Source organism: Pseudorca crassidens, chromosome 9, assembly GCF_039906515.1.
Source record: "Pseudorca crassidens isolate mPseCra1 chromosome 9, mPseCra1.hap1, whole genome shotgun sequence".
In the NCBI taxonomy this organism is placed as follows: domain Eukaryota; kingdom Metazoa; phylum Chordata; class Mammalia; order Artiodactyla; family Delphinidae; genus Pseudorca; species Pseudorca crassidens.
The window spans coordinates 9,853,077-9,877,741 of NC_090304.1; the positions used below are offsets into that span (position 1 = coordinate 9,853,077).

Sequence of the window (24,665 nt, forward strand, 5' to 3'; positions counted from 1 at the left end):
CAGTGACTCTGATGCCCTTATCAGGGAAATGCTAACACACTAGACTCAGGGACAGCGGGTGCCCACCCAGCGGGAACGCTGAGCCTGCAACGCCCCCCAGAGGTACCTGGAGTATCTGCACCAATGTGGGGCAGGCCGAGCTCCGTGCTGCCCCTGGTGGTGGCTGAGGGCAGTGGGCCCTCACAACTGCAAATGGGTAGTTGCCTAGTAACTTGCTGAAAAGACCATTGGGAAGGCCCTCTGGCCTCAGTTAGCCACCCCACTCCCTATTGCCTGAAATCCTTCACTGGGGGGTCATCTTTGCCCTTGTCCCTCTCTGTCCCCCATGCTGGAACCCCTGAGGACAAGTCAACCACCCCTCTCCCTAGTTGAGTTCCCCCTTCTATGTCTATAGGTTTCTTATGCAGTCACGGGGCCTGGGCTGGGTCTGTACAAGGAGGGAGGGAAGGGCCTTGGCGGAAACTCTAAGAAAGGCCGTGGCCCTGCTTTACAGTCTGCAGTCTTGGGCCCAGAGGAGAAGCAAAACTCCTTAGGGAAGCCATGCCTTTTGCCCCCTTCAATCAACCAGCATTTAATCAGAGTCTTCTGTGAGTTGGCCTGGGCAGATGGGGGAAAAGGAGATTCACAAGACCCAGCCCCTGCCTGTAACGTTGGGAGCAGCTGGTAGGTTATGTGACGGGACAGGTGGTGGGTCTTTCCCGCCCCACCCCTCCCCCACACACGTCCCGGAGCACCTGGCTGCCTCCATCTCCTTGGCCCTTTCCAAGCCCCTGGTACCTGTCACTAGTCCTCCTGGATACTTGCTCTTAAACCAGATAATTTGGAAGAAAGACCCAAATGCCTTCAAAACTCAAAGAAATGTATTTATAATAGCAGAGGACAGTAGAGACATGATCTTTAAGTCCTAGCCTGCTAGGTGTTCTCTTGTTCTGTTTATGCACGGGCTAGTAGTTCCAGACCTGCCTGGGCCCTGCCTTCCCCCTCCAGGCCTCGGTTTCTTCATAGATGGTGTAGGTACCCTACTGGATCCACAGCTAATCATTTCCATCTCAGACTCAGACCAGGGGTGAGCAGCTGCGTTCTGTCCAGAGGGGCACACCTCTCCAGGGACGGCGTGGCTGGGACAGCTGAGGAGTCCCCGAGGCACTGTGTCACACAAGCAGTAGCCTGTCACTCCTGAGGGCCGTCTGTGCCCAGTCTAGGTGGCTGCCACCTCCGCCCTGCCCCTCCCACCAAAGGCCTCCTCTCTCCTCCCAGTGGGCCAAGAGGGTCTGAGTGTCCCACTGGACGCCTGAGGAACTTGTCAAGCCAGTGACCACCTCTGGGGCTCCAGGTCCACAGGCTGCTCTGCCAGCCCCTCCTCTGGGCCCGGTGCCCAGCACATGTCCACGCCACCCACAAAGCTGATAGCCTTATCAGGGTAGCCACCTGCCATGGGTGAGCTCTTATCCCCTCCACAGGGACTAACTCCCTGCGTGTCTCCACCCCGTCCACCCAGCCGCTGGGCCTCTCAGGAGCAGTCTGACGTTTGGCCTGATGGGATGGGAAGAGCCCATGGTCTGGGAAATGGCCCTTCCCCGGCGGCGGTGAAGGACACGCCAGGCGGAGCGCAGGGCGAGGAGCCGGGCTTCAGCTGCTGCGCCGAGTGCCCTCAAGCCAGTCCTTTCCCTCTGGCCTCAGCCTCACCTGTGAATGGCGGTTTGGTCCTGTGACCACTCAGGGCCTTGCACGTTAGGGTGTCATGACTTTGGCAAGGGGTGGGGATCAGAAACCCACGATTCTGGGCTGGGCAAGAGCCTCAGCAGGGTCTGGGGACAGGAGGGGCGCTTGGACAGAGAGCAGGTATGGGTGTCCCCAGTTTCTTACCCCAAAGGTAATATATCAGGGCAAGGTGGGGAGTTGGAGGGGGGGAGAAGTCACAGAAGATCCAGGTGCCCATCAACCTGGGCCAAGTGCCCATCGACCTGGTGCCCATCGACCTGATGCCCTCAGAGCCACCACTCTCCTCCCCCTCCTGGGATCCTGGTTGTCACTGGTGAGGGATGCTGGACTCACAGCTGGCAGGGGTACAGAGGTGTGTGTGTACTCTACCATCCTGCGAGCCAGGGTGCGAGGCCCAGCCCAGGTAGGAGGCAGAACACAGGCACAGGTAAGAAGGATGAAAGGTCTGTTCCCCAGTGTCTCCCAGATTTGAAGGCTTCTAGTGGGTGTCCAGGCAGGGCGAGGCCAAGGGCTCAGTGTTGGGAGATGACAGCATCCTTGGAGCTCTGTAGCCCACTGCCTTCTCTGTACAAATGGGGAGACTTCAGCCTTGAAGGCTGGGGCGGGCAAAGGACTCACCCAAGGCCACTCAGTGAGCCAGGGCTGGGTCTTTGCCTCTTGGCTCGAGGCTTCTGGAATCCTAGGTCCTACTCCACAGTCTGTGCCCACTGGGGAATCACACACACACCCGACCTGGATCAGCTGGCTGTCCCTGCCGGCTATACTGAGGTCATAGGCTAAGCAAGAGGGAGGGCAAGTGTCTGCTGTGGAGCCTCCCCAGCCCTGCTGGGAGGAGGCGCAAGGCCAGGTGGGGAGCCCCTGGGATTCTGGCCCCCGTGAACCTCTTGGTTCTTCCCTGGCACAGCCAGCTTGACCTGCCAGCTGAGCCAGCCCAGAGCAGGGTCATCAGAGAGCAGTGTGGGAGCCACTGGGAGGTAAAAACTGTACGAGTGCTCCTGGCGCGTTCCTGTGGACTCTTTCCGGGCTTGGGGACTGAATGAGCCACTGCACGGGCACAGCGGCCATAAGACATCTGATCCCCAGGGCTTTCCTCAGCCCCTTGAGACTCTCTGCCCCCAGCGCTCGGTACAGTGACCAGAAACGGGTAGAGGGGAATCCAGCAGAAGCCAGCTGATGTGGGCCTGTGGGCAGACAACTGGTCCCTAAAGGAGGAGGGGGATGGGAATGAGGATGTCAGGAGGTGGCCTGTGCCAGCCCCCTGCTGCCCCCCGGAGACCTTCCGGAAAGCCTCACTCCGGTGGTGGTGGTTTTGTGGGAGATGCGGAGAGTCCCCAGCCCCCAGGAAGAGGAAGGAGGGCTCATTTATTTGGGCCATTTGTCCAAAATTCCTGGCCTGGAGTGCACTGCGGGGCAGGGGAGAGGAAGTCCTCTCCCGAGAAAAGGCGTGGCGGGGGGAGGGGGCTGGGGAGGGGTGGACAGAGGGAAAGGGCTCCCAGTGCAACATGGGCCCCCTCCTCCACCCTCCACCGACATCCCGCCCGGCATCAGCATGCAGGACGCGGCCAGCGCTGATCACGGAAGTGAGAATAAAATCACTTCATTTATTTCCAAAAATGTAGGGGTGGGGAAGCAACATGATAAAAATTAAGATCAGTTCCCTATGGATCCATTCTGCCCCAGGGGAGGGACAGCGGCTCTTCTGGCCAGTGTGTTCTCAGTGGGAGGGCCTCAGGCGGACCCTCGTTGCCATGGCAACCTGAAGGTCCATCACCAGCCAGGGCGGGTCCCTCTTGGCTGGCCAGCGGCTGGTTCCTGTCCCGCCCTCCCCTGGAGCTACATAATGGTTAGTGGGTTAATTTCCAAATGCAGCAGCTCTGGATCCTCCCAGGGGCACCAAGCTCCCCACCCTCCCCTCTCACTTTCCTGTCCCCTCAGCTGTCTGGCCTCCAGCCCCAACCCCTCCTTGTCCCACTAGGTCTCCCCCAAACCCCCGGCTCCTCAGGGTCACCTCCTCCGGGACTCCTTCCTTCTCTGCCTCCCGACACTCAGGGCCACCGTGGCCTCAGTGAGTGAGCCCAGCTCAACCCACTGTGGGGCCTGGGGAGGCTGCGAGGGGCGGCTGGTAACAGGCAGATTGTCACATGGCCCAGTCCCGTTGCCACCCCCATCAGAATGCATCCTGTAGCAAAAGGTTAAAAAACCAGGAAAAGACACGACAGCATAGATGGTGAAAGAGAGTGTCCACGCGGGCAGCCCCAACCTGGGGAGGGGCTGGGATGAGCCCCCAGGCTCCAGTGCCCGCTTGCAGCCTGTGGGACCCAAGTCTGCACGGGCCAAGCAGCCAGGGACTGGCTGGCACTGCCCGGTAGGTAACGGAGCACTCTGGGGAAGGGTCTGATTGCTCCGGAATTTTAGGCCTCTCAACCAGGACAAACATCTGAACAGGGATGGGGGGACAGGGCTGAGCCTACAGGCTGGCTGACCCGTGACCTGGCCATTGCTTCTGCTAAGCCCATCTGTGGCACTGCCCCCTTGGACCCAAAGTCCCAGGCTCTGGAGCTGGGAGGCAGCAGGGTGGAACTGCTCGAGCCCTGGGCCAGAGGGCTCCAGTGGGGCCAGGAGGACATTTCCCTGGGCCCCGAGGCCTGAGCTGGCTGCGCTACAGGCACCGGGAGCCTGGCGTCAGGGCCCAGGGGCTGAAGACATCTGAAGAGAAAGTGGGGCCTGCAGGGACGCCCCAAGTACCGATCCTGGCGGTGGGAAGGAGACCCAGGCACAAAGCACGCCACCCCACATAGGGGCAGACGGTGGGCGGCCATCAGAGAGGGTGAAGCCAGGCTTGCAGGCTCAGGGAGCCGTCCTGCTGGCTAGGACCCAGCCCCGCAGACCTCAAGAGCATCGGAGGGAGAACAGAAGGCGGTGTGAGGCCTGGAGGCCAGGTGCAAGGGGGTGGGGGCCACAGGCTGCACCTGTGCACCTCTGGTCTGCAGATGCTTAGGGGCAGAGGGTAGTGGCCAGGCTGCAGCCACCTGGCTCTGCTCCTAGGTGGGGAGAGCCGGGCTGACCGGGCAGGCCCCAGGAGGGAGGGTGCTGGGGGGAGGCGCAAAGGCAGCGAAACCAGAGAGCAAAACAGGAAAGACCGAACCCAGAGTCTGTGAGCCAGCAGGTACCACAGCCTCATGACACCCCCCTGAACCAAGTCCCACCCTTCCCTTTGGCCACCATCCCCACCTGGTCCCCCTTCCCCATGGGCACCCAGAGGGCTGCAGCTTCATTTGTGGAGGTAGGCGTCCAGCCACAGCTGCCCAGACTGCCTCAGGGACCTGGGAAGAGAGAGGGATAGGGACAGTCAGGGACCAGGGAGCCTCAGGAAGCGGGGGGCTGGGAGCATGGGTGCCTCCTCTCAGCTCTCAGCCAGGGGCCTGTGGGCCTGCTAGCTCAGGGCTCCCCGGGAGACCCCGTGGAAGGACCAAGGGAAGGTCCTCATCCAACCCACACAGAGGCCAGGCAATTCCTAGCGACAGAGGGGCCGGCGGGGGGCACCAGTGCCAGCAGGGCCTCGGCTCCTCTCGTCACCCCGTCTTCACCATGGGTGGTCCCAGCTACATGCCTCTCAGTCTCCCCCCTGTGCCCCACGGACCTCCAGGGGCGCCAGCACCCGTGCCCGCCAGCCCTTACCTGATGATGTCCTGCAGGGCCTGCAGCAGCGGCTTCTGCTGGTACTCAATGCCATGCTTGGCGCACAGGGACCTCACCAGCGGGGCGACCTTGTGCAGGTTGTGCCGGGGCATGGTGGGGAAGAGGCTGGGGAGAGTGCGGGGGGCCGGGCGTGAGGAAGCACCCACCTCCTCTCACAGCCCACTTGGAGGCTGGCCGGGCCCAGGGGACCCCGTCCATCTCTCCCTATGTGCCCACAGGGGCGGCTGGCATGTGGAGGGGGAGGGCCGGGCCTCGGGTTCCCTGGCAATAAAGGGACCAATCACCTGCCCTGCTAGGCTCACGGGACCAAGGAAGATGCCAAGCCACACGTGCAGGGGTGGGCGCCACTATACCATGTGGCCCAGGGCAGGAGAACCGCTCTCCAGGCTTCGGGGGGCGCTGGGGTGGAGATACGCTCTAGGGTCGGTGGGGGGACCTCACTGGGGAAGAGAGAGGTAGTCCCCAACTGCTGCCCTCTGCCGGGGAGGCTGGTGGCTACTTCCCTCCACTGTACGGCCTCCACCCTCCACCCACCCCCACCTCCCCGCCCGCGCCTGCGCTCACTGGTGCTCGATCTGGAAGTTGAGGTGGCCGCTGAACCAGTCATTGAAGAAGGACTGCTCCACGTTGCAGGTGGCTACCAGCTATCCGGGAGAAGGGGGATGAGTGGCCAAGAGCCAAAGCACAGAGGGCCCCGTCTCCTTCCCACGAGGCCCAGCCTTACCCAGGGGTCTCACCGCCCTGTCCAGATTCCCCACTGGTCCCTCCAAAAGCTCCCCGCCACTCTCTCTTGCCCAGCCCTGTTCCTCCCAGCGGAAGGACACAGGCAGCCCCAGGAAGCGCAGGACGGCTCCGGGCCCACTGGGCAGCCACGTTCCCGGGAACCAAGGACATGGACCTCGGGTCCAGGCTCCGCAGGGCCCCGGTGGCCAGCTCTGGCCACCCTCACCTGGCTGCTGAACCAGTCACGGTAGGGCTCCTGGTCAATCTCCATGACGATGTGGTTCATCTGCGTGACCCACACAAACCAGTGGCTCTCCAGGAACCTGGAAGCGAGCTCAGCTCAGCACTGGAGCCCGGCATGCTCGGTCTCCACGGGGCCCGGGGAATCGGTGGGAACAGAGCCTCCCTCCCGACCCCGCACAGCCCAGGGCGGGTGGGGGGTGAAGCGAGTGCAGCCCCTGATGAGGGGCCGGGGCAGGAAGTGGGGACCTCTGAGCCTTTCCTCTTGGGGGCCTCGCATCAAAGCCCCCATCAGTGCCAGTGCTCGAGGGGCCCAGGGATTATTAACCAGCAAAGCGCAGGCACCTGATGAAGTTGAGGAAAATGATGGCCCCCAGGACACCATAAAAAGGGATGTATGTGATGAAGAAACGGGCATAGTAGCTGATGGCCCAGGCCAGGTCCTGTGGAGAGAAACAGTTAGATATGGGAGTGTCCCGCCCGCCCCCCGGTACGGCTTCCCGACCACAGGTGTGTGTACACAGCACCTCCCTCTCACTGCTGGGCCAAGGGGCCTCCGTGAAACTGGGCACCAGGCCCACTGAGGACGCGGCGCCTGCCAGCGCAGGGTGTGCACGACTGTCTTTATATGTCTAGGGAAATGCTGAGTGTTTTAGCAACAGGAAGGGGGCTGCAAGCTCTGCATTTAGGGAAGTAAACAGGGATGGGGACCAGCAGATGCCAGCCATAGGGAGGGGCCGGGGGTCAGCAGCTCTTTCATGGTCCTGAGGATTCTGAAGGTGCATTGCCATCTGCACGCACCCCTGACACCTGCAGGTTCACAAACTGCTCATCAGCACCTGGGTCTCCTTCCCGGACATTCACTCCAGCACAACAAAGGCCAGGGACACCATCCATCGCCCGCCTCTGGGCCCTCCCAGCAACCTCTGACACTGCTGGCCCTCTTCCCACACCTGATTCTCCTCCTGGCCCCTCTTCCTCTCGGCTCTCTTCCCTTCCTGGGCAAGCACCTCCCCCAGCTGCCCCAGTGGCTCCATAACCATGGCAACCAGAGCGACCATCTTAGCTCCAAGCAGACTCTATCTTTCCCTAAGCCCTCCCATCCCACCCAGATCAGCCCACAGGGATTGGGGACCACTGTCTTCTCAGCCACCCTGACCCAGCCTGTTCCCACCTCAGGGCCTTTGCACTGACTGTTTCCTCTCCCTCATCACTTCTCCCAGACACTCGGCAGGGTAGTGATGAGAGCAGAGGCTCCGGGTCAGGCTGCTGGCTGTTAATTATAGCTCCACCCTACTCTGTGTAGCTGTAAGTAATTTTCTGAGCTGTGCCTCAGTTCCTCCATCTGCAGGATGGGAATAGAACACCCCCACACCCCCTGAGGTTCTACATGGCTTGAAGATGTTGCAACAATAAGCACAGTCCACAAGTCTGAGCTCTAAAGGCTCCAATCTGGTCTCTGCACCACTTTGCGACCACAGAGACTTTCCTAACATGCAAGCTGGACCACGCCACTGCGATCCTCAAAGCCGTCACGGGCCTCCTTCCCCGCCGGGGGATAAAGGGTAAAATCCAGCCCCTTAGTAGCTGCACGGCCCTCACATGCCTGCCCACCGACCTGGCCTCATCCGCAGCCCATCTTCCACAGCCAGGCTGTGCTGCAGCGTCTGCGTCTCACTGCATCCACCTGGAAGCTCCTCCCCTTATCTGCTCAGCAAACTCACCCTTCAAACAAGCTCTGTTCAGTTAAGCTCCACAAACACTCAGTAAATGCCTTCTCTGTGTCAGGGACCGAGTTAGGTGCTGGGGGCAAAAGGAAGTCCTTCAGAGCCCCTCGTCTGGAAGGACAGACTTATACAGAGATCCCTTCAATGTCATATGGAAGGGGACACACAGTCACAGGGGTGATGGGAGTGTGGCGTGACGTCCCGACCCGATCCTGATTTAGGAAGGGCCTCCATCAGGAGGTGGTGCCTGTGCTGGGCTGGGAAACGCCGGACGTCAGCTAAGCGAAGAACAGTAGGATGGATGTTTGCAGAATGATGACAATACGAAGAAAAGCCCAGAGAAAAGACCAGGCAAGGGCTGTGTTTGCATACAGATTATATGCTCCATATACCCCAGCCCAAGCGCTCGAGGTGGAGGCGGGACACCAAGGCCAGGTCACGTCCGCCTGGGGGGACTGGCCTCTACCTTGCCGGCAATGAAGACCCACTGAGAGCTTTAAACAAGAACGTGGTCCCTTCTGGATCTTAAACTGGATCCCCGCCAACTGGAGGTGGGGAGATTCGGTTATTCCAGTAGCTCAGGAATGAAATGACAGAGGCCCAAACCAGGACCCATGGCACTGAGGAGGAGATAACAGATTCCAGAAATATTTAAGAGGCAGGGACAGCTCCACCTGGGGACTGCTTGGTCATGAGGAATCTGGGCTGGTCCCTGGCGTGGGTACCATCAGCTGGGGTAGGAAGGGGTTGGGGGGAGCGGCTGCGGAGAGGAGTCGAAGGGCCAGCGGTGGGCGGAGGGCAAGACCTCAGGACCGAGGCGGTCTAAACATTCATTTTAATTCCGTGTTTGTGCGTAAGCAGTGCAGTAGTATGTACGTATATATTAACGGAGGTGCGTTCTTAGGTATTGTTGTGCGGAGCGATACGTGACTGTGGGACCACTGGTTTCACAGGTAGGGGATGGAGGAGATGCAGGGAAACACAGGTGGAGGAGAACCAGCAGAGGCGGCACTTGGAAGCTGACACGGAGAATTTTAAGAAGGAGCAGTAAGTGGTATCGGATACAGCGGACCTCCAGGAAGTTGAGGCCTGGGAAACATCCCCAGGATGTAACCACTGGCAACGCTGGCTGGCATTTGGGGCTGGATAATTCTCAGCTCTGGGGGGCTGTCGTGGGCACGGTAGGATGCCCACTAGAGGCCAACAGCTCTCCACCCGCCCTGAGTTGTGACAATCAGAAATGTCTCCCAGGACTTCCCTGGTGGTCCAGTGGTTAAGACTCTGAGCTTCCACTACAGGGGGCACGGGTTCGATCCCTGGTCAGGGAGCTAAGATCCCGCATGCCGCGGCCAAAAAAAAAAAAAAGTCTCCCAGATGTTGCCAAGTGGCTCAGTAGAATTGTGCCTGTTGAGGACCACTGCCCCAGGTCACAGCCACACGTGGCACCCAAGCTCACTGTTACCATGAATCAGAAAACCACAGCGCAGGGCATGCCTCTGCCCATGTGGGCCCCTGAGGGGAGCGCTGGGTCTGGCGCCATGCCTGGCTGCAGTCAGCTACAGTTTTGTACTAGAAACCCAAGCTTGAACCCTACTCCCCAGCGGGAGAGCTCTGCCCTGAGGGGCCCGATCAAATGTCCCTGGCGGGGCCACCTGAGCCGGTTCAGGTACAAAGTCTGATTCCCTTTCCCGCTGTCCCTATGTAATGCTTTGTTCCTGAGGTAACAAACACAGTTTAAAAAATAAAATAAGGATTAAATATTCATGTCAGGAGTCATTTGCCATGAAAGCAGATTCAAGTACCCCCGGCAGCAGCAGCATCGCGGTCCCTTTCTGCTGTGACCCCTTCCAGGGCCCAGGTGAGCTCAGGTGCAGGAGACCTGGATTCCAATTTCCACCACTTAACTGATCCAGAAACTCCTTCCCTCTGGCCTGTGCCTGCCTTGCTGGCAAAACGGGGTTAGATGACACGACGTAGGGGGCAGTGCTTAACCGTTCCCGGAACACAGTGGGTACGGATAAAAGAGCGTGTCTTAGAAGAGTGTAGTACAGGTTTTACCAGCACGGGGCTGGCAGAGACCTCAGACTCCCACCTCCTCCCCAAACAGCCCCACCTGCTCCCGAGTCCCAGGCCTGGCCCTCTTAGCAGAATCAGCAGGCACCTTTGTCAATAACGCCAAGGAGAGAACGTAAGACAAAGTACTTTGAAGCGCTTCCATTGCTGTACAAACATGGACAGTGGTGGTTGGGGTGTGGGGACAGGATCCAGGCCGTGGCATCGGGAGGTCTGGGTTCTAGTGCCTGACCCACCCCTCGGTGTCACCTTGGGCAAGTCCCAAACTCTTAGAGTTTCAATATCTTCATTTATGAAACTAGGTTTTTAAAAAAAGACGAGCAATACTGACTCAGTGGCTCTCCGCTTGGTCCCGAGGGCAGGGGCCCTGTCCCCGCCCCAGGGAATCCTGCTCTGCCCAAAGCAGTCTCTGCCGAGGGTCACTGCTCCACCCAGGGCATCCCACCACGGGCACATCGTCCTCTTCCACAGAACCACGCCTGCACATCTACATCAAGCCAAGGACCTCTGTGCACCACGCCACACGGCCCTCTCCAGGGTCCCTTTCTCTCTCTGGAGTTACGGGCTGGATCACGGCCCCTAAAATGAGTGTGTTGAGGTCTTAACCCCCAGGACCTCACAGCGGGACCTTATTGGGACATAGGGTCCTTGCAGATGTAATTAGTGGAAATGAGGTCATTAGGGCGGGCCCTAATCCACTAGGATTAGTGTCCTTATACAAAGGGGAAGACCTGACACAGATACAGACACACACAGAGGAAAGGTGAGGGACACAGGGACGAGATGATGGTCATTCACAAGTCAGGGAGAGAGGCCTGGACTAGATCCTTCCTCAGAGACCTCAGAAGGACCAACCCTGCAGACACCTTGATCTCGGGCTCTAGCCTCCAGAGCTGCGAGACATGCGATGCTGTCCTTTAACAGAAACGCCACTCAGTTTGTGGCACTCTCTCATGCAGCTGCAGCAAACTAAGTGCCCGGCGGCTCTCCATTTACCAACCAGAGTGCAGTGTGGCCCGGTCCACCGGGTCTTAGGGGCCGCACGGGGACACAGGAGGGCGATGGCTGGAGCAGAGCCTTGGATGGGCGGGCTCATACGTTGCCTTCAGGAACTTTCTGAGGAGCTCTGCCAAGGCCGTGGCTCTCCCAGTGGGTGCCCTGTGTGGGGGGATCTTTAGGGTTGGGGTGCTATGGCCTCCCTGGCTCCTGGCAGCCTCAGAGCTAGTCCCTTCCTGAGGGTGGCAAGGCAGCCACCCCAGGAGGAGATGCCAGGGGCCCTGCAGACCCCCAGGTCCACTCGCCTCCGTCGCCCTCCTCCCCACACTCCCGGGCCCCCTGGACTCACCACCCAGTCTCTGTGAACGATCATGGACATGATGATCTGGTACTGGAAGTATAGGGGGATGAGCAGCGGTGGCCCAACTGCAGGAGAGAGAGGAGAGGCACTTAGAGGGCCTGCCTCACCCGGGTGGGCCTGGAAGACGGGAGGGAGCTGGGGGCAGAAGCCGGAATGTGGTGTCAGCTCTGCAGCTCCCGGGCAGAGGTGGCCGGGGCCCCGGTACCCGAGGAGGGGGCTGGGAGCAGACAGCACCTGCTGGCACCCCGCCCAGCCATCATGAGTGTGGGACCCTGGGCAGGTGTCTGGGCCCATGTCCCTTCTGCATCATGGGCCACGTGGGGTTTGCCTGGGATGGCTGCTGTGGTCCCTTCTCCTCTCCCAGGTCTGGTGTCACTTTCTGGGTCTGGAAGGTTGTCAGGTGGGAGGGGAGACAGAGGGCCACACTGGGGTGACAAGGGGGTCCGGGTGTGGTTGCGGGGTGCCCCAGCACTCACTCAGGAAGAAGTACTCGTGCTGGTGGTTGTAAGGCAGGTATTTCAGCTTCTTCTTGCCGTACTGAGGAGAGAGCAGAGACCATGAGCCCCCGGCACCCCTCAGGCTCCAGCCTCCCGTGCTCTCCTCCACCTGCTCTGCAGCACCGTTCCTTCCTCCTGCCCAGGGGGCTTCTGCCCTCTGCACCCTGGGCTCCCAGGGCTGGGCCCCTGTGGGCCCCCGGCCCTTCCGGCCAACACTTCCTCAGCCCTCGCTGGGCGTGCCGATGCCAAGCTGCATCCCGTGCTGACCTCAGCTCATGCGCTCCTCTACGAGCAGTGCTTCCAAAGCTGAAGCTCTGGGTCAAATCACTGCCCGAGGCCACAGGGCCGGCTGGGATCTGGACCCAAGAAAGTGGACGCAGAGCCCATGCGACAGGCACTAAATAAATGCTGAGTGAATGCACAACTCAACAGTGCACGTGGGGGGCACAGACACCCAGAGGGAGCTCCTTGGCCAGTTTCCAGCCCTTTGGGAGACAGAAAAGCTCCTGGGTCCCCCTGAGAAGCTCCCTGGAGCCCGCAATGGGCAGGAGAATTCAGGTAAGGGCCTGGGGAATCGTTAACAGTCACCAGGCCAGACGCATCTACCTTCTCGGAGCCTCCTGCAATTCCCAGGCCGAGACTTTTCACTTGAGGATGCCGGCGGGCCAGAAGAGGTCACCACGAGGACCACGTGGACTCTTCAGGCCACACCTGGTCACCTGGTCCTACCCAGGGCACCCTGACACCCAGACATTCAAGTGAGATGGGCTGGGAGGGCTGGCTGGGGCGTGGGCATCCTCACTGTACCAAGTGGCTCAGGCCACACTGACCATGAACCCGGGTGAGGGGACCCACGGCCCCACAGGGCCCCTGCAGCTCCTTAATTCAAGGTCCACCCCCACAGGGACCAGCCCACCTGGCCCTTAGGGGACTGAGACCAAAAGATGCTGCTCGAAGAGGGGCACCTGCGATGCTGGGGGTCTGTGTGGGGAGCCTGGGCTTCGGCTCTGCGTCTCACCTGCGCTGAGACACCGCACAGGTCGCGGAGCCCGCCTGAGCCCTGTTTGGCATCCGAATCACTGGTTGCCAAGAGGAGCCAATGAGAACAAGGGCGCAAATGCCAGGGGCTGACCCCCGGGCCACAGCTCCTCAGCCCCCCTCCCCCAACCCCACGCCCGGCTCCGGAGGCTGGCGCGCTCTCATCCAATCATGTCCACTGCTGCTTCCTTCAGCTGGGAGATCAAAGCATGATATGGACGGCGAAACCCTGGACGTCCTCTAGGCCTGTGCTCCTGTTCTTGAGGTGAGAACACAAGAGGGGAGGGATTGCCAAAATCACAGGGAGAGCCCACGGACAGAGGGGCCCCGGTGGGAGCAAAGCCAAGCCTGTCCCCAGGACGTGCATCTTGGCACAGAGGCCATGGCCGTGGCCCACCCAGCTGAAGCACCACCAGAATCAATCCCTTTGCTCCGTGCGGCCCCCTGTGCCTTGGCAGGGGTCTCACCCATCCCCAGAATGCACGTCCTTTGCACGAAGGCTGTCAGTGAGATTGCGGCTGGCCTTGGAGAGGTCCCAGCCGGGGGACACCAGACACAGTTCTGGACAACTTTCCAGAGGAGGGAGGGATTAGAGGCGCCCCTGAGCGGCCGGTCTGGTGGTCTGAGTTCTGGGGAGCATGGGGCCCACAGAACAGGCCCCCAGGTCTTGCTCTAACCTCCTCCCAGAAGCCAGGAACCGGGCCCAGACATTGTCTGCATGCTTCTCCAGCCCTGGACAGGAGGCCTCCTACATCTCTGCCCCACAGGTCAACCTAGTGGACAGCCCCAGGCCCAGAAGACCCTCAGATTGGTCCAACTCTACTCGGGGAGTGAGCACTGAAGGCAGCGCAGGCTGGCTGGCAGAGGGACCCCACAGAAGGTCTCAGGGGTGGGCGCAGCTGGGGAGTTGGTTTGAAGCTGCATTTGCACAGTAAGCACCCTATTTGCACTGATCCATGGTGCCCTGTAGGGGGTGACAGGAGATTACACGGGGCTGATGCTCCCCAGCTGCCCCTGGCCGCTTAGCACTGCAGGCTCCCATGCGTGTCCCCTCAATGCCCCAGACTGTCGTGTGGGAGCTGCCAAGTCCCTGCCCCCAGGCAGCGGCAGGCCTCCCCTGTCCACCCCTGAGGGCTCCCAGCCTTAGAGAGGCGGGGGCTCAAGATTTGGAAACAATCTGTTATTTGAGCAAATTGCTTTGCTGTCCCCGCGCCCTCCCACCCCATGAGCTGTGGGCTCCTTATTTGTCAAGTGGAGGTATGATGGGTACTTCTTAGTACTTCTTAGGGCTGTCGAGGGCCCGTTGGTGATGGGGCCGTGAAAGCACTTCAGGACCGTGGGGGAAGGCCAGTCACGGTTACACGTGCGCCCGTGTGTGGTAACGTGCGAAATGTCACGGGACGCCTGTTCCCGTCTTGATGACCTCAGTTAGGGGAACTGCAAGGTCACCTGTCAGGGTAAGGCTGATCCAGGGCACTAGCTTTCCTCCGAAAACCAGCCAGGCACAGCTGTGGTTTGGTGATGCCAGGCCCGGCCCGGGGCCAACCTTCTGGTTTCTTGACTTTCACACGCTCAGTTCTTTGCAACACTCAGTTGTATGTCATGGGCACAGGGAAGGGATGGGGAGAGCTGTTTCAGAATGTACCAAGCTAGGAGGAGGGGCTCCTGGCTTCTTAATTCATCGGGAAGCTGGAGGGATCCAACAAACACAGGCCTCTAGTGTCCAGCAGGTGGTGGCCCCAGGCAGGGCCCCACAGGACCCGGAAGCCCAGGCTGGGAGCCAGGCAGCCTGGGTTTGGATGGCGGCACTGCTCTTCTAGCTGTAGCCTTGAGCAAGTTATTTCTCTCTCAGCCTCAGCTGCTCCATCTATAAAATGGGTTTCATGAGGGCTCCTGCCTCCCGGTTAAGCAAGGATTAAGGGACGCCCCACGTGCAGTGCTCGGCACAGTGCTAGGCCCGGGGACTCAGTAAGAGTCAACCTTCCTCCCCAGTGGGGACCACAGGCCTCTGCCCTCCAGGACAGTCCTTATCACACACAGGGAGAAAGCTCGGGTCATGAGGCCATCACAGGGGAGTTGCAGGAGGATAGGGGTGCTTCCACTCGAGCTGCGGGCGAGGATCCGGGTGGCTTGTCGTGTCCAGACCCCAGGGAGTGGCGGCACGTGCAGATCCTGCTTTGACACGTCCTCAAGCCGAGGCTGAAGGGAGCACAGGCCCGAGGCAGAGGGAGGTGGAGTACGGCCAGCGCCGGCGGCCTGTCTTCCCGGAGGCCCACAACCCTGGGCCCCGGCCAGCTGACCCTCCTGCGCTCAGCCTCTGGAAGGACCACAAGGCCAGGCTTGGATTATAGGCTGAGGGGGTGCCAGGGGCATGTGCAGGGGACTTTTCAGCATTAGAACAAAATGTCTGAGGATGGGCTTCCCTGGTGGCGCGGTGGTTGAGAGTCCACCTGCCAATGCAGGGGACACGGGTTCGTGCCCCGGTCCGGGAAGATCCCACATGCCGCGGAGTGGCTGGGCCTGTGAGCCATGGCTGCTGAGCCTGCGCGTCCGGAGCCTGTGCTCCGCAGTGGGAGAGGCCACAACAGTGAGAGGTCCGCGTACCGCAAAAAAAAAAAAAAAAAAAGTCTGAGGAATGACCAGGCCCTTCCTTGTCTGTCAGGGGAAGGGGGAAGGGAGCAGTTGCAAAGCCCTGCCCAGACTCACACACAGAAATGAGGAACATGGCCACGGCAGGCATGCGAGGGCCCTGAGAGGAGGGCCACAGGTGCTCCAAGGGAATATTTGGCCTGTTCAAGAAGGAAGCCTGGAGGGTCAGCTGCAGACAGGCCGTGGGGCAGGGAGAGCCTCCCAGATGGGCAGGAAAAGCAGGATCTCAGGCAGGAAGGCAGAAACATCCCCAGCTTCTGAGAGCCCGTTTACAGAGCTACAGGGCTAAGGGCCTCCTCGTTCCCCCCCATGATATGGAAAAAAAAAAAAAAAAAGTGGGTGGTGGAGGGGCAGGATGAGCAAAACAAGACCGTCCTTGACATCACCACGAATTCTGTTCTGAAGTTCCAGTAATGCCATAAAACCCAAGCCAGGAATAAGAGTGTAGAGCGATTAGAAAGAGTCTAAATTTTCATTATTTTCAGGGATGTGACTGTCTACCCGGGAAATTCAAAAAAATCAACTGAAAAACAACTAGAATCATAAGCAGACATAAGTGGACACTAGCTGGACATAAGATAACTAGCCAGACATTAACAGGTTTCCTGAATACTGGAGAAACCCCTATCATAATGACAAAAAATAGAAGTTACCCAGGATTTAATTGAAAAAAAAAAAATTCACAAGACATATAAAGAAAAGGAGGACTTCCCTGGTGGCGCAGTGGTTAAGAATCCACCTGCCAATGCAGGGAACCCAGGTTCAAGCCCTGGTCCGGAAGATCCCGCATGCCGCGGAGCAACTAAGCCCCGTGCGCCACAACTACTGAGCCTGCGTGCCACAACTACTGAGCCCACGTGCCACAACTACTGAAGCCGCGCGCCTAGAGCTTGTGCTCTCAACAAGAGAAGGCACCGCAATGAGAAGTCCGCGCGTGGCAATGAAGAGTAGCCCCCGCTCGACGCAACTGGAGAAAGCCCGTGCGCAGCAACAAAGACCCAACACAGCCAACAATAAATAAATACATAAAAATAAATTTTTTTAAAAAAGGAAAACCTTTCTAAGAGATATAAAAAGGAGACTCAAGCATAAATGGAGAAAGATGTCTCATTTCTGGATGGAAAGGTTGAATGTAAAGACGTAAATGCTTTCCGGGAGGGAAGTCGGCCCACGACAAGCTTGCAGTGAGCTCTAAGGAGCCATTGTGGATGGATCGGCACGGATCGGCACGACGCCCAAGTCACCCAGACAGCGTCCCGTGCTGACGCTCAGCCCAGACCAGGTGCTGGGGTTCAGGAGGGGATACCCTCCCACTCAGAAGGGGTGGCGTGACCCGGTGAGGGGGAACCAGGAAAACTGGCTGACTCCTGAAAATTATGAAGGTTGACCAGCAGTCTTAGTCAAGTCCCATTTGGCAAGAGTCAAGCATTCAAAAGTGACACCAGGGGACCTCCCTGGCGGTCTACTGGTTAAGACTCCACGCTTCCACTGCAGGGGGCATGGGTTCCATCCCTGGTCGGGGAACTAAGACCCCACATGCTACAGTGCAGCCAAAAAGAAAGAAAAAAAAAAAAGAGGTCCAGGGAACCAGGCTCTGATGGGGCTCCACCACTTCTCATCCACAGCCAGACCCTCTCCACCTGCAGACCCCTCTCGACCCCGTAGAACTCTCCCCCTTCCCTGGGTGCAGATCCCTGCTGTCAGCACTCCCTCAACTCCTAACACCCTCAACAGAGCTGCTGGCTTGATGTCTCCTGCTACCCCCTAGAGGGTAACATGCCCATCTGAGGGCGCGTCTTAGCTCCTTCACTGGGCTGGGAGTATCCTAGGAAGAGGGACAATGGCCAGCTCCGAGCCTCCAACTCCCAGCACAGGCCGACACAAAGCAGCTTATTCATTCAACAAACATACGCTGAGGGCCTACTATGCACAGGCCCTGGGGACCCAACAGAGAGCAAACCATATTACTTTTTGATTATTTATATATATTTTCCAGGACTCTAATTCTCTCTTTAGCTCTGTCTAATCTATTTAACCCATTCTTTTGGAGATATACATCTATATCTACACTTCATTTGGTCATTCAAAAATCTGTTTGGTTCTCTTTAATAATCACTTGTTTATTTATCTTAAGTTCATACATAACCTTTCTATATTGTACATAGGACCTGAGTATCCGGGGTTCTATAGCATCTAAATCTGTTCTATGTTGTTTCTTCTGATTCTCACTCATAGTGGCTAGCCTCCTTCTGTGCTGGCGATCTCTGATTGGGAGCTCATTACTTGGTATTAACCAATGGGAATCTTCTTACCTGTATTTGGACACTTCCCTCCAAAGGGGATTTGCCTCTGCTTCTGCCAGGAGCCAGAGGGTGCCACCAGCATGGGACACTTCAGTCCTCCTTGAGGGCCCTGGCTTCGTATAGTTGCCCAAGATCCAGCTTCCCCAGCTCCTCCTGGCCAACCTCCCAGCTTCATTCTAACTTTTCTTTTGGAGGCAGGAAGTGGGTTTTGGAGATCTTGGAAAACAACAGGGCCTCAAGGAATCATGGCCTCTCTTTGCGGGATATTCTTTTTCTGTAGCAAGAAGGTTCCTCACTGCTCTAAGTCCACCATATGAGAAGGAGAAATTCTCCAATCCCAGGTCCAGGAACTAAGATCCCACATGCCACGTGGTGCGGCCAAAAAATTTAAAAAATTAAAAATTATAAATAAATAAAAGTGAAACCAGGGACTTCCCTGGCGGTCCAGTTGTTAGGACTCCACGCTTCCACTGCAGGGGGCACGGGTTCGATCCCTGCTCAGGGGACTAAGATCCCGCATACCATACGGCCAAAAAAAAAGTGAAACCATGAAACACTGAAAATATATGAAGAACTTTCTAAGCATAAAAGAAAGGTCCCTTCCAGGCAGCATGGTCCTGTGGACACCAGGGTATGGCTCAACCAGGAACCCAGAAACAGCTGGCCTTTCCCCCGAGTATGTGAGAGAAAGGATTTCATGGAGCACCGTGGCCGTGGCCATGGTCTTTCAAGGCCACTGGCAACTGGATGGCCAGATCCCCAAATCCTCCCACCGCACCCCCTCCCCAGAAGTCGGCATTCGAGAGGCGTCTAGGGAGAAATGTTGGAAGAAGTTTCGCCGGCCACCCCACAGAGAGGAGAGACGCCTTGTTGCCAGCATCACTGGTGAGACTAGATTTCGTTTTCAGGGACACAGAGAGCATTTGTCAAGCCAGTCAACAGCTCTACAGCATGAAGCCTCACCCAGAAAGGGAAGCCTTTGTCTTCTTATCAGATGGACCCAGGTTAATCAGTCCTGCTATCTAGACACCTCAAATCAAAGCGAGCAAACTCTTTCCTAGAAGGAAAACGTAAGCATGTATTTTGGCAGAGAATAAAATCCTTGCCCAGCCAGAGAGCCTCCACACTTCCAAAGTACTGAATTTTGGCTAATTTCCTCTGAATTGACAACATCACAGAAAACCCACGTTTCTGCTCAGATATTCTGTCAGATAGATATGAAACAGGAGAGGGGGGTACCAACCAGGATTGAGGGGACAGGCTCTCTTCTCTCCCTGTTCCAATCCTTGGAGGCCAACACTACTGGGACTACGACCAACTAAAGACACTGCTCCTTACTGAGGGTAAACATGCCTCTCGTGGCAAACGCTTATCGGGCCCCTACTCTGCGCGTCACACTTAAGATGTGCGTAAAAGCAACAAGGATCTTCTAAACTTTAGTTTACATCACCAATGTATTTCTGAAAAGTAAAGCATATGTAGATTTTTTTAGAGGCTGTCACATAGAGGCTCTACTTTTCACAGAATGTTAAATGAGGACAGTCTTTACATTCTTTAAAGGCGTTGGCGGGGGGGCCTTTATTCAAAGACTTAGCAACACCAATTTTTCCTGTCATAAAATAGTGTGGGTTACATTATGGCATAGAACTACGACAGAGCACTTGGACAGCCCCAGGTGGAGGCCCATACACCTCTGACTCCAGCAAGGAAGTGTACGTTTGGTGAGGCAGCAAGTTGCAGAAAAATTGTTTAAGTTTTAATTTTTGTGTTTAAAAAAAGATATGTGTGTGTGTCTAGACACATAGAAAATATCTGGAAGGATTTTGTAGTATGTTGTCCACAGTGGTCACCCTCGGGGCATGACACTAGAGGCAAAGGGGGGATGGTAGAGATAATAGGAGACTCACTTCTTAGTTTGCTCTATTTCTGTTATTATTTAAATGCTTGTAACAGGTATGTTCTATATTTATAATAATAATAATTTTAAAAAACTAATGTAAAAACAAGGCAGTGTGATGGAGTGGAAGGAAAGGGCCTAGTTGTCACCCTGAACACACACCCTCCTCCTGCCAAGCGCTGCTTGGCATCTGTGGTGAAGCAGGTGGGACCAGACCCCGTTGAGGTCCCTCCCAGCATCGGGGACTGTGACCCTCCAGGTAAGGTTTCCTGGGGCTGGTCTTCGGGGACCAAGCTTGAGCTCTGGAATTGTGCCTTCCTGCTAAACTGGAAGGAACAAGCCAGGAAATGCTCTTCCCCGGCCCATGGGAGGTGGGGAGGCATCGACCACTCTCATAAGGATCTGTATCCATTATTTACACAGGACGCCATCCCACAGACATTTCAGCTTGAATAATTCAGGGTGTCCAGGAAAGGTTTTCGTGTAAACATCAGACACTCTCCACCCTACGGGATTCCTCCCCTGATCCCTGCGCAGGCCCAACACTGCCCATGGCCACTTGGTCCCCTTCATCGTACCTCAATGGGCTGCCATTTACCCAGGACAAACACATGCAGCATGTTCACATCCGGGTCCTTGTGGAAGATGTTGGGCTTGGCGTGGTGCTGGAAGTGGCGATGGTTCCACCAGTTGGCAGAAGCACCCTGTCGGGGGAGGAATAGGGGGTGAGCAGTGCAGTCCTCGGTGCGCAGGAAGGGGATCCACGACAGGCCCAGCTCAGGACCAGTTCCCAGCAGGTCCAATACTCAGGGCTGACTTCTCCCTTATACACAGGGCCTCGGGCCCCTGAGAGTCAGAATGCAGTCCTGCCAGTGCTGAGTCCAGAGTGCTTCCGTATGGAGCCAGGTCACTCCCCCCCTCCAGGCCTATTTCCCTGATCATAAGACGGTGCTGGGGATGGACAGAGAGGCACGTGCTTCAGCACGTGCGGTGGAGTCTCAGCTCTCTGCCAACACCGGGCGTGAGGCTCCACCTCCCTCATCCTCTGCTGGCCTCCTGTTGGCGTGTGTTGCGCAGAGGGGAACCCTACTGTTTTGGGAACAGTAAGAAGGGGTCCCTACCATATGACCCAGCACTCTGCCCCTACGTGTATACCCAAGAGAAATGAAAACAGAGCCACACAAAGACTTGTACACAAACGTTCCAGCAGCATTATTTAAAATAACCAAAAAGCGGAAACGACCCAAAGGTCCATCAACGGATGAATGGATAAATACAATATGGCAGACCCGTACAATGGAATACGTTTGGCCATGCCACAAAAAAGTGTGACATACTGACACGTGCTACAACGTGGGTGAACCTGGAAAACACGATGCTAAGTGATAGAAGCCAGACACAAAGGATTCCATTGATATGAAATGTCCAGCACAGGGAAACCCACAGACAGAAAGATGAGTGGTTACCTAGCGCTAGGGCTGGGATGAGGGGGTTGGGAGGTGACGGCTAAGTGGTGTGGGGTTTCTTTGGGGGGGATCAAGATGTTCCAAAACTGATTGTGATGGTGGTTGCACACACGTGGTTTGTACACTTTATTTCTGCCTTGCCTCGCAGCATGTGGGATCTCAGTTCCCTGACCGGAGATGGAACCCACGCCCCCTGCAGTGGAAGTGCAGAGTTTTAACCACCGGACTGCCAGGAATTCCCTGGTTTGTACACTTCAAATGCGCAAATTGTATAGCATGTGAATTAAATCAAGAAAGCTTTAAAAACAAAAAACAAAAATGAACACAAGTGATCCCTGCTCTCAGATGGCCAAGAGACAGCCAGACAAGCCGCTGCACTGAGAGGTGACAGCTGAGTCACACCACGCCCAGAAGGCTGGCGGAGCTTCATAAGCAATCACCAACAGAGCTTCCTGGTTCTAACGGTCTAGGGACTTCCCTGGCAGTCCAGCGGTTAGGACTCTGAGCTTTCACTACCAAGGGCCTGGGTTCAATCCCTGGTCGGGGAACTAAGATCCCACAAGCTGTGCGGCACGGCCAATAATAATAATAATAATAAAATTACAATTCTAGCAGACAAGAAGCATCGCATGAGTATTTCTTTCAAGGCCACAAATTTCTGTCTCACCAGCTCCAGCTCTGGGCACATTCTGAAGGCACGTCCCTCTGCAAAGTCACCCAGTGACACAAAGAAGGAAACAAGACTCCTCTGACTCTTCAGCATGAGGACTTCACTGTTGCCGGATCAATCAATGCTTTGGCCAAGGGTCTGGCCATCTATAAAAAGGCCTAACTGCGAAAACAAATATTTTACTTGGAAGACGTTTTGATACAAACATAGTCTCTGGACCCTAACGGACAAGGGCGGGAACAGCTCTGAGCAGCTGTGGCCTTTGCAGTGACCTCAGGCCCCTGTAAGCAGGAGGGCCTCAAAACCCAACAGGGCAAAAAAAAAAAGTCAGCGAATGAGAGCTTAGAGGATTAAGAAATCAGATGACACATTGGCCTTTCTAGACAAAAGGAACCAAATTCCTGGGAAGAGCTCAAGGGAGTCCCTGGCACAAAGAAATCAAGGGGCAAGGCGTGTACGCACGATGTTTACAATACACCAACCAAGAGATGTCTGTTGAGTAACTGGAGGAAAGACAGGCTATGAGCACCACGGGGATGAGAGGAGGCAAGGTGGGGCCATCCCCGAACTTGGCATCGGCTGTAACGACAAAACATTTTTCGATGGTGCTATTCTCTGCTGTGATTCTTCTCCATCCTTCTTCACTAGGCTCAACCCTACGTATCCTTCCTGGGCACTGGGAAGCCCCGCCTGCCCTGGAACAGTGACTCAGTGCTGTGCTCTCGGAACATGGTGCCGATGTTGCCTGTCCTGGGGATGAAGTGGGGAGGGAGGCGAGCCCTTGTCGAGCGAGGGAGAGTAGGGTATCACTCCACACTGGGGTGGGCTGACGGAGCTGGAAAAGTTTCGGGAGGCCACTCAGAAGGCCTGCCCTTGGGCAGCAGGCTGGGCAGGAGCAGGCCGGCCAGAGTGAGGGTCCCTTTTCTGACAGAGGGAAGAGCCTAGGTGAAGGCCTTGGGGGAAGGGGAGCGTGGAATGTTCCAGAAGCCAAAAGAAGGCCCCCTCAGTTGGGCCAGCAGTGCTGGGCAGAGCCATAGCAGACCCTGAGGCAAACTCATCAACAATATTTCTAAAAATCTATGCTTTTGCCCATCCCATTTTCAATTGAGAGAACCGCCAAGTTTGACAATTTCTCTCAACCAAGTGACAGTCTTAAATCATTTTTAAAAAATATTTATTTATTTATTTGGCTGCGCTGGGTCTTAGTTGCGGCACGTGGGATCTAGTTCCCTGACCAGGGATCGAAGCCGGGCCCCCTGCGTTGGGAGTGCGGAGTCTTAACCACTGGACCACCAGGAAAGACTCTTAAATAATTAAAAAAAAACTTTTTTTCTTTTTTAAAAAATTAACTAATTTATTTTTTGGCTGCGTTGGGTCTTCGTTGCTGTGTGCGGGCTTTCTCTAGTTGTGGCGAGCGGGGGCTACTCTTCGTTGCGGTACGCAGGCTTCTCATTGCGGTGGCTTCTCTTGTGGAACACAGGCTCTAGGTGCGTGGGCTTCAGTAGTTGCGGCACATGGGCTCAGTAGTTGCGGCACAGGGGCTTAGTAGTTGTGGCTCACGGGCCTAGGTGCTCCGCGGCATGTGGGATCTTCCCGGACCAGGGCTCAAACCCGTGTTCCCTGCACTGGCAGTTGGATTCTTAACCACTGTGCCACTGGGGAAGTCCCTTAAATAATTTTTAATTAACTTAAACTGTAAAATAACAATAAATTCGGTTTCAGTATAAACAATCAATTTAAACTTCATATTAGGATTTTTAATATACCACCTTTCCAATTTTTAAGTAGTTTTCAACTATTTTAATGCTCTGGGAAAAAAAAATCAACCATCAGGATTTCCCTGGTGGCATGGTGGTTGAGAATCTTTCTGCCAATGCAGGGAACACGGGTTCGAGCCCTGGTCCCAGAAGATCCCACGTGCCGCGGAGCAACTAAGCCCGTGTGCCACAACTACTGAGCCTGCGCTCTAGAGTCCCCGAGCCACAACCACTGAGCCCACGTGCCACAACTACTGAAGCTCGCGCGCCTAGAGCCCGTGCTCTGCAACAAGAGAAGCCACCGCAGTGAGAAGCCCGTGCACGGCAACGAAGAGTAGCCCCTGCTCGCCACAACTAGAGAAAGCCCATGCGGAGCAACGAAGACCCAACGCAGCCAAAAATAAATAAATAAATTTATATTTTAAAAAAAAAAAATCTACCATCAAAAAGAGAAAAACACGACTACATGCAAACATGTATGTAAGGTACAAGTTGTCCTTCGGCTTCAGATCCCAATATGGCTCAACACAGTCCTGAGCTTTATTTGAAATGTTGGTATTTTGTTCATTGTGGATTGTTTTGCATTAATTTTGCTTTTTTTTCTTTAAATATTGCATTAAAATGTTACTTATCTCAATTCCTGACTCGTTTTGGTGTCCCCTTAAATTCTGTGCCCCTGGGACACACTTGTGTGCTCACTTGCCTCACCCTAGTTCTGGCCCTGGTGGCCCCAGATAAGGTTGTGAAAAGGCTGTGGGTTCCGAAGATTTCCATCTCCAGATGTAGAGCCTAGATGGCGCCAGGCCTGGTGGTTTGCATTTTATCCTCAGTGCAGTGCCAAACAGAG

General features: G+C 56.3%; 1 protein-coding gene across 3 annotated transcripts in view; it reads right to left on the minus strand.

Moving 5' to 3' along the window:
• Nucleotides 1-3,303: 3,303 nt before the first annotated feature.
• Nucleotides 3,304-24,665, minus strand: part of FADS2 (fatty acid desaturase 2) — a 64,853-nt gene continuing 43,491 nt past the window's right edge. For all 3 annotated transcript variants that reach the window (XM_067748787.1, XM_067748785.1, XM_067748786.1), the window contains 8 exons: nucleotides 20,504-20,629; nucleotides 12,018-12,078; nucleotides 11,530-11,606; nucleotides 6,730-6,827; nucleotides 6,371-6,467; nucleotides 5,986-6,065; nucleotides 5,401-5,526; nucleotides 3,304-5,045 (listed from right to left, as the gene is read on the minus strand). In XM_067748787.1, coding sequence (XP_067604888.1) covers nucleotides 4,994-5,045; nucleotides 5,401-5,526; nucleotides 5,986-6,065; nucleotides 6,371-6,467; nucleotides 6,730-6,827; nucleotides 11,530-11,606; nucleotides 12,018-12,078; nucleotides 20,504-20,629 — 717 coding nt within the window. In that variant the 3' untranslated portion in view covers nucleotides 3,304-4,993. The remainder of the gene's footprint in view (nucleotides 5,046-5,400; nucleotides 5,527-5,985; nucleotides 6,066-6,370; nucleotides 6,468-6,729; nucleotides 6,828-11,529; nucleotides 11,607-12,017; nucleotides 12,079-20,503; nucleotides 20,630-24,665) is intronic.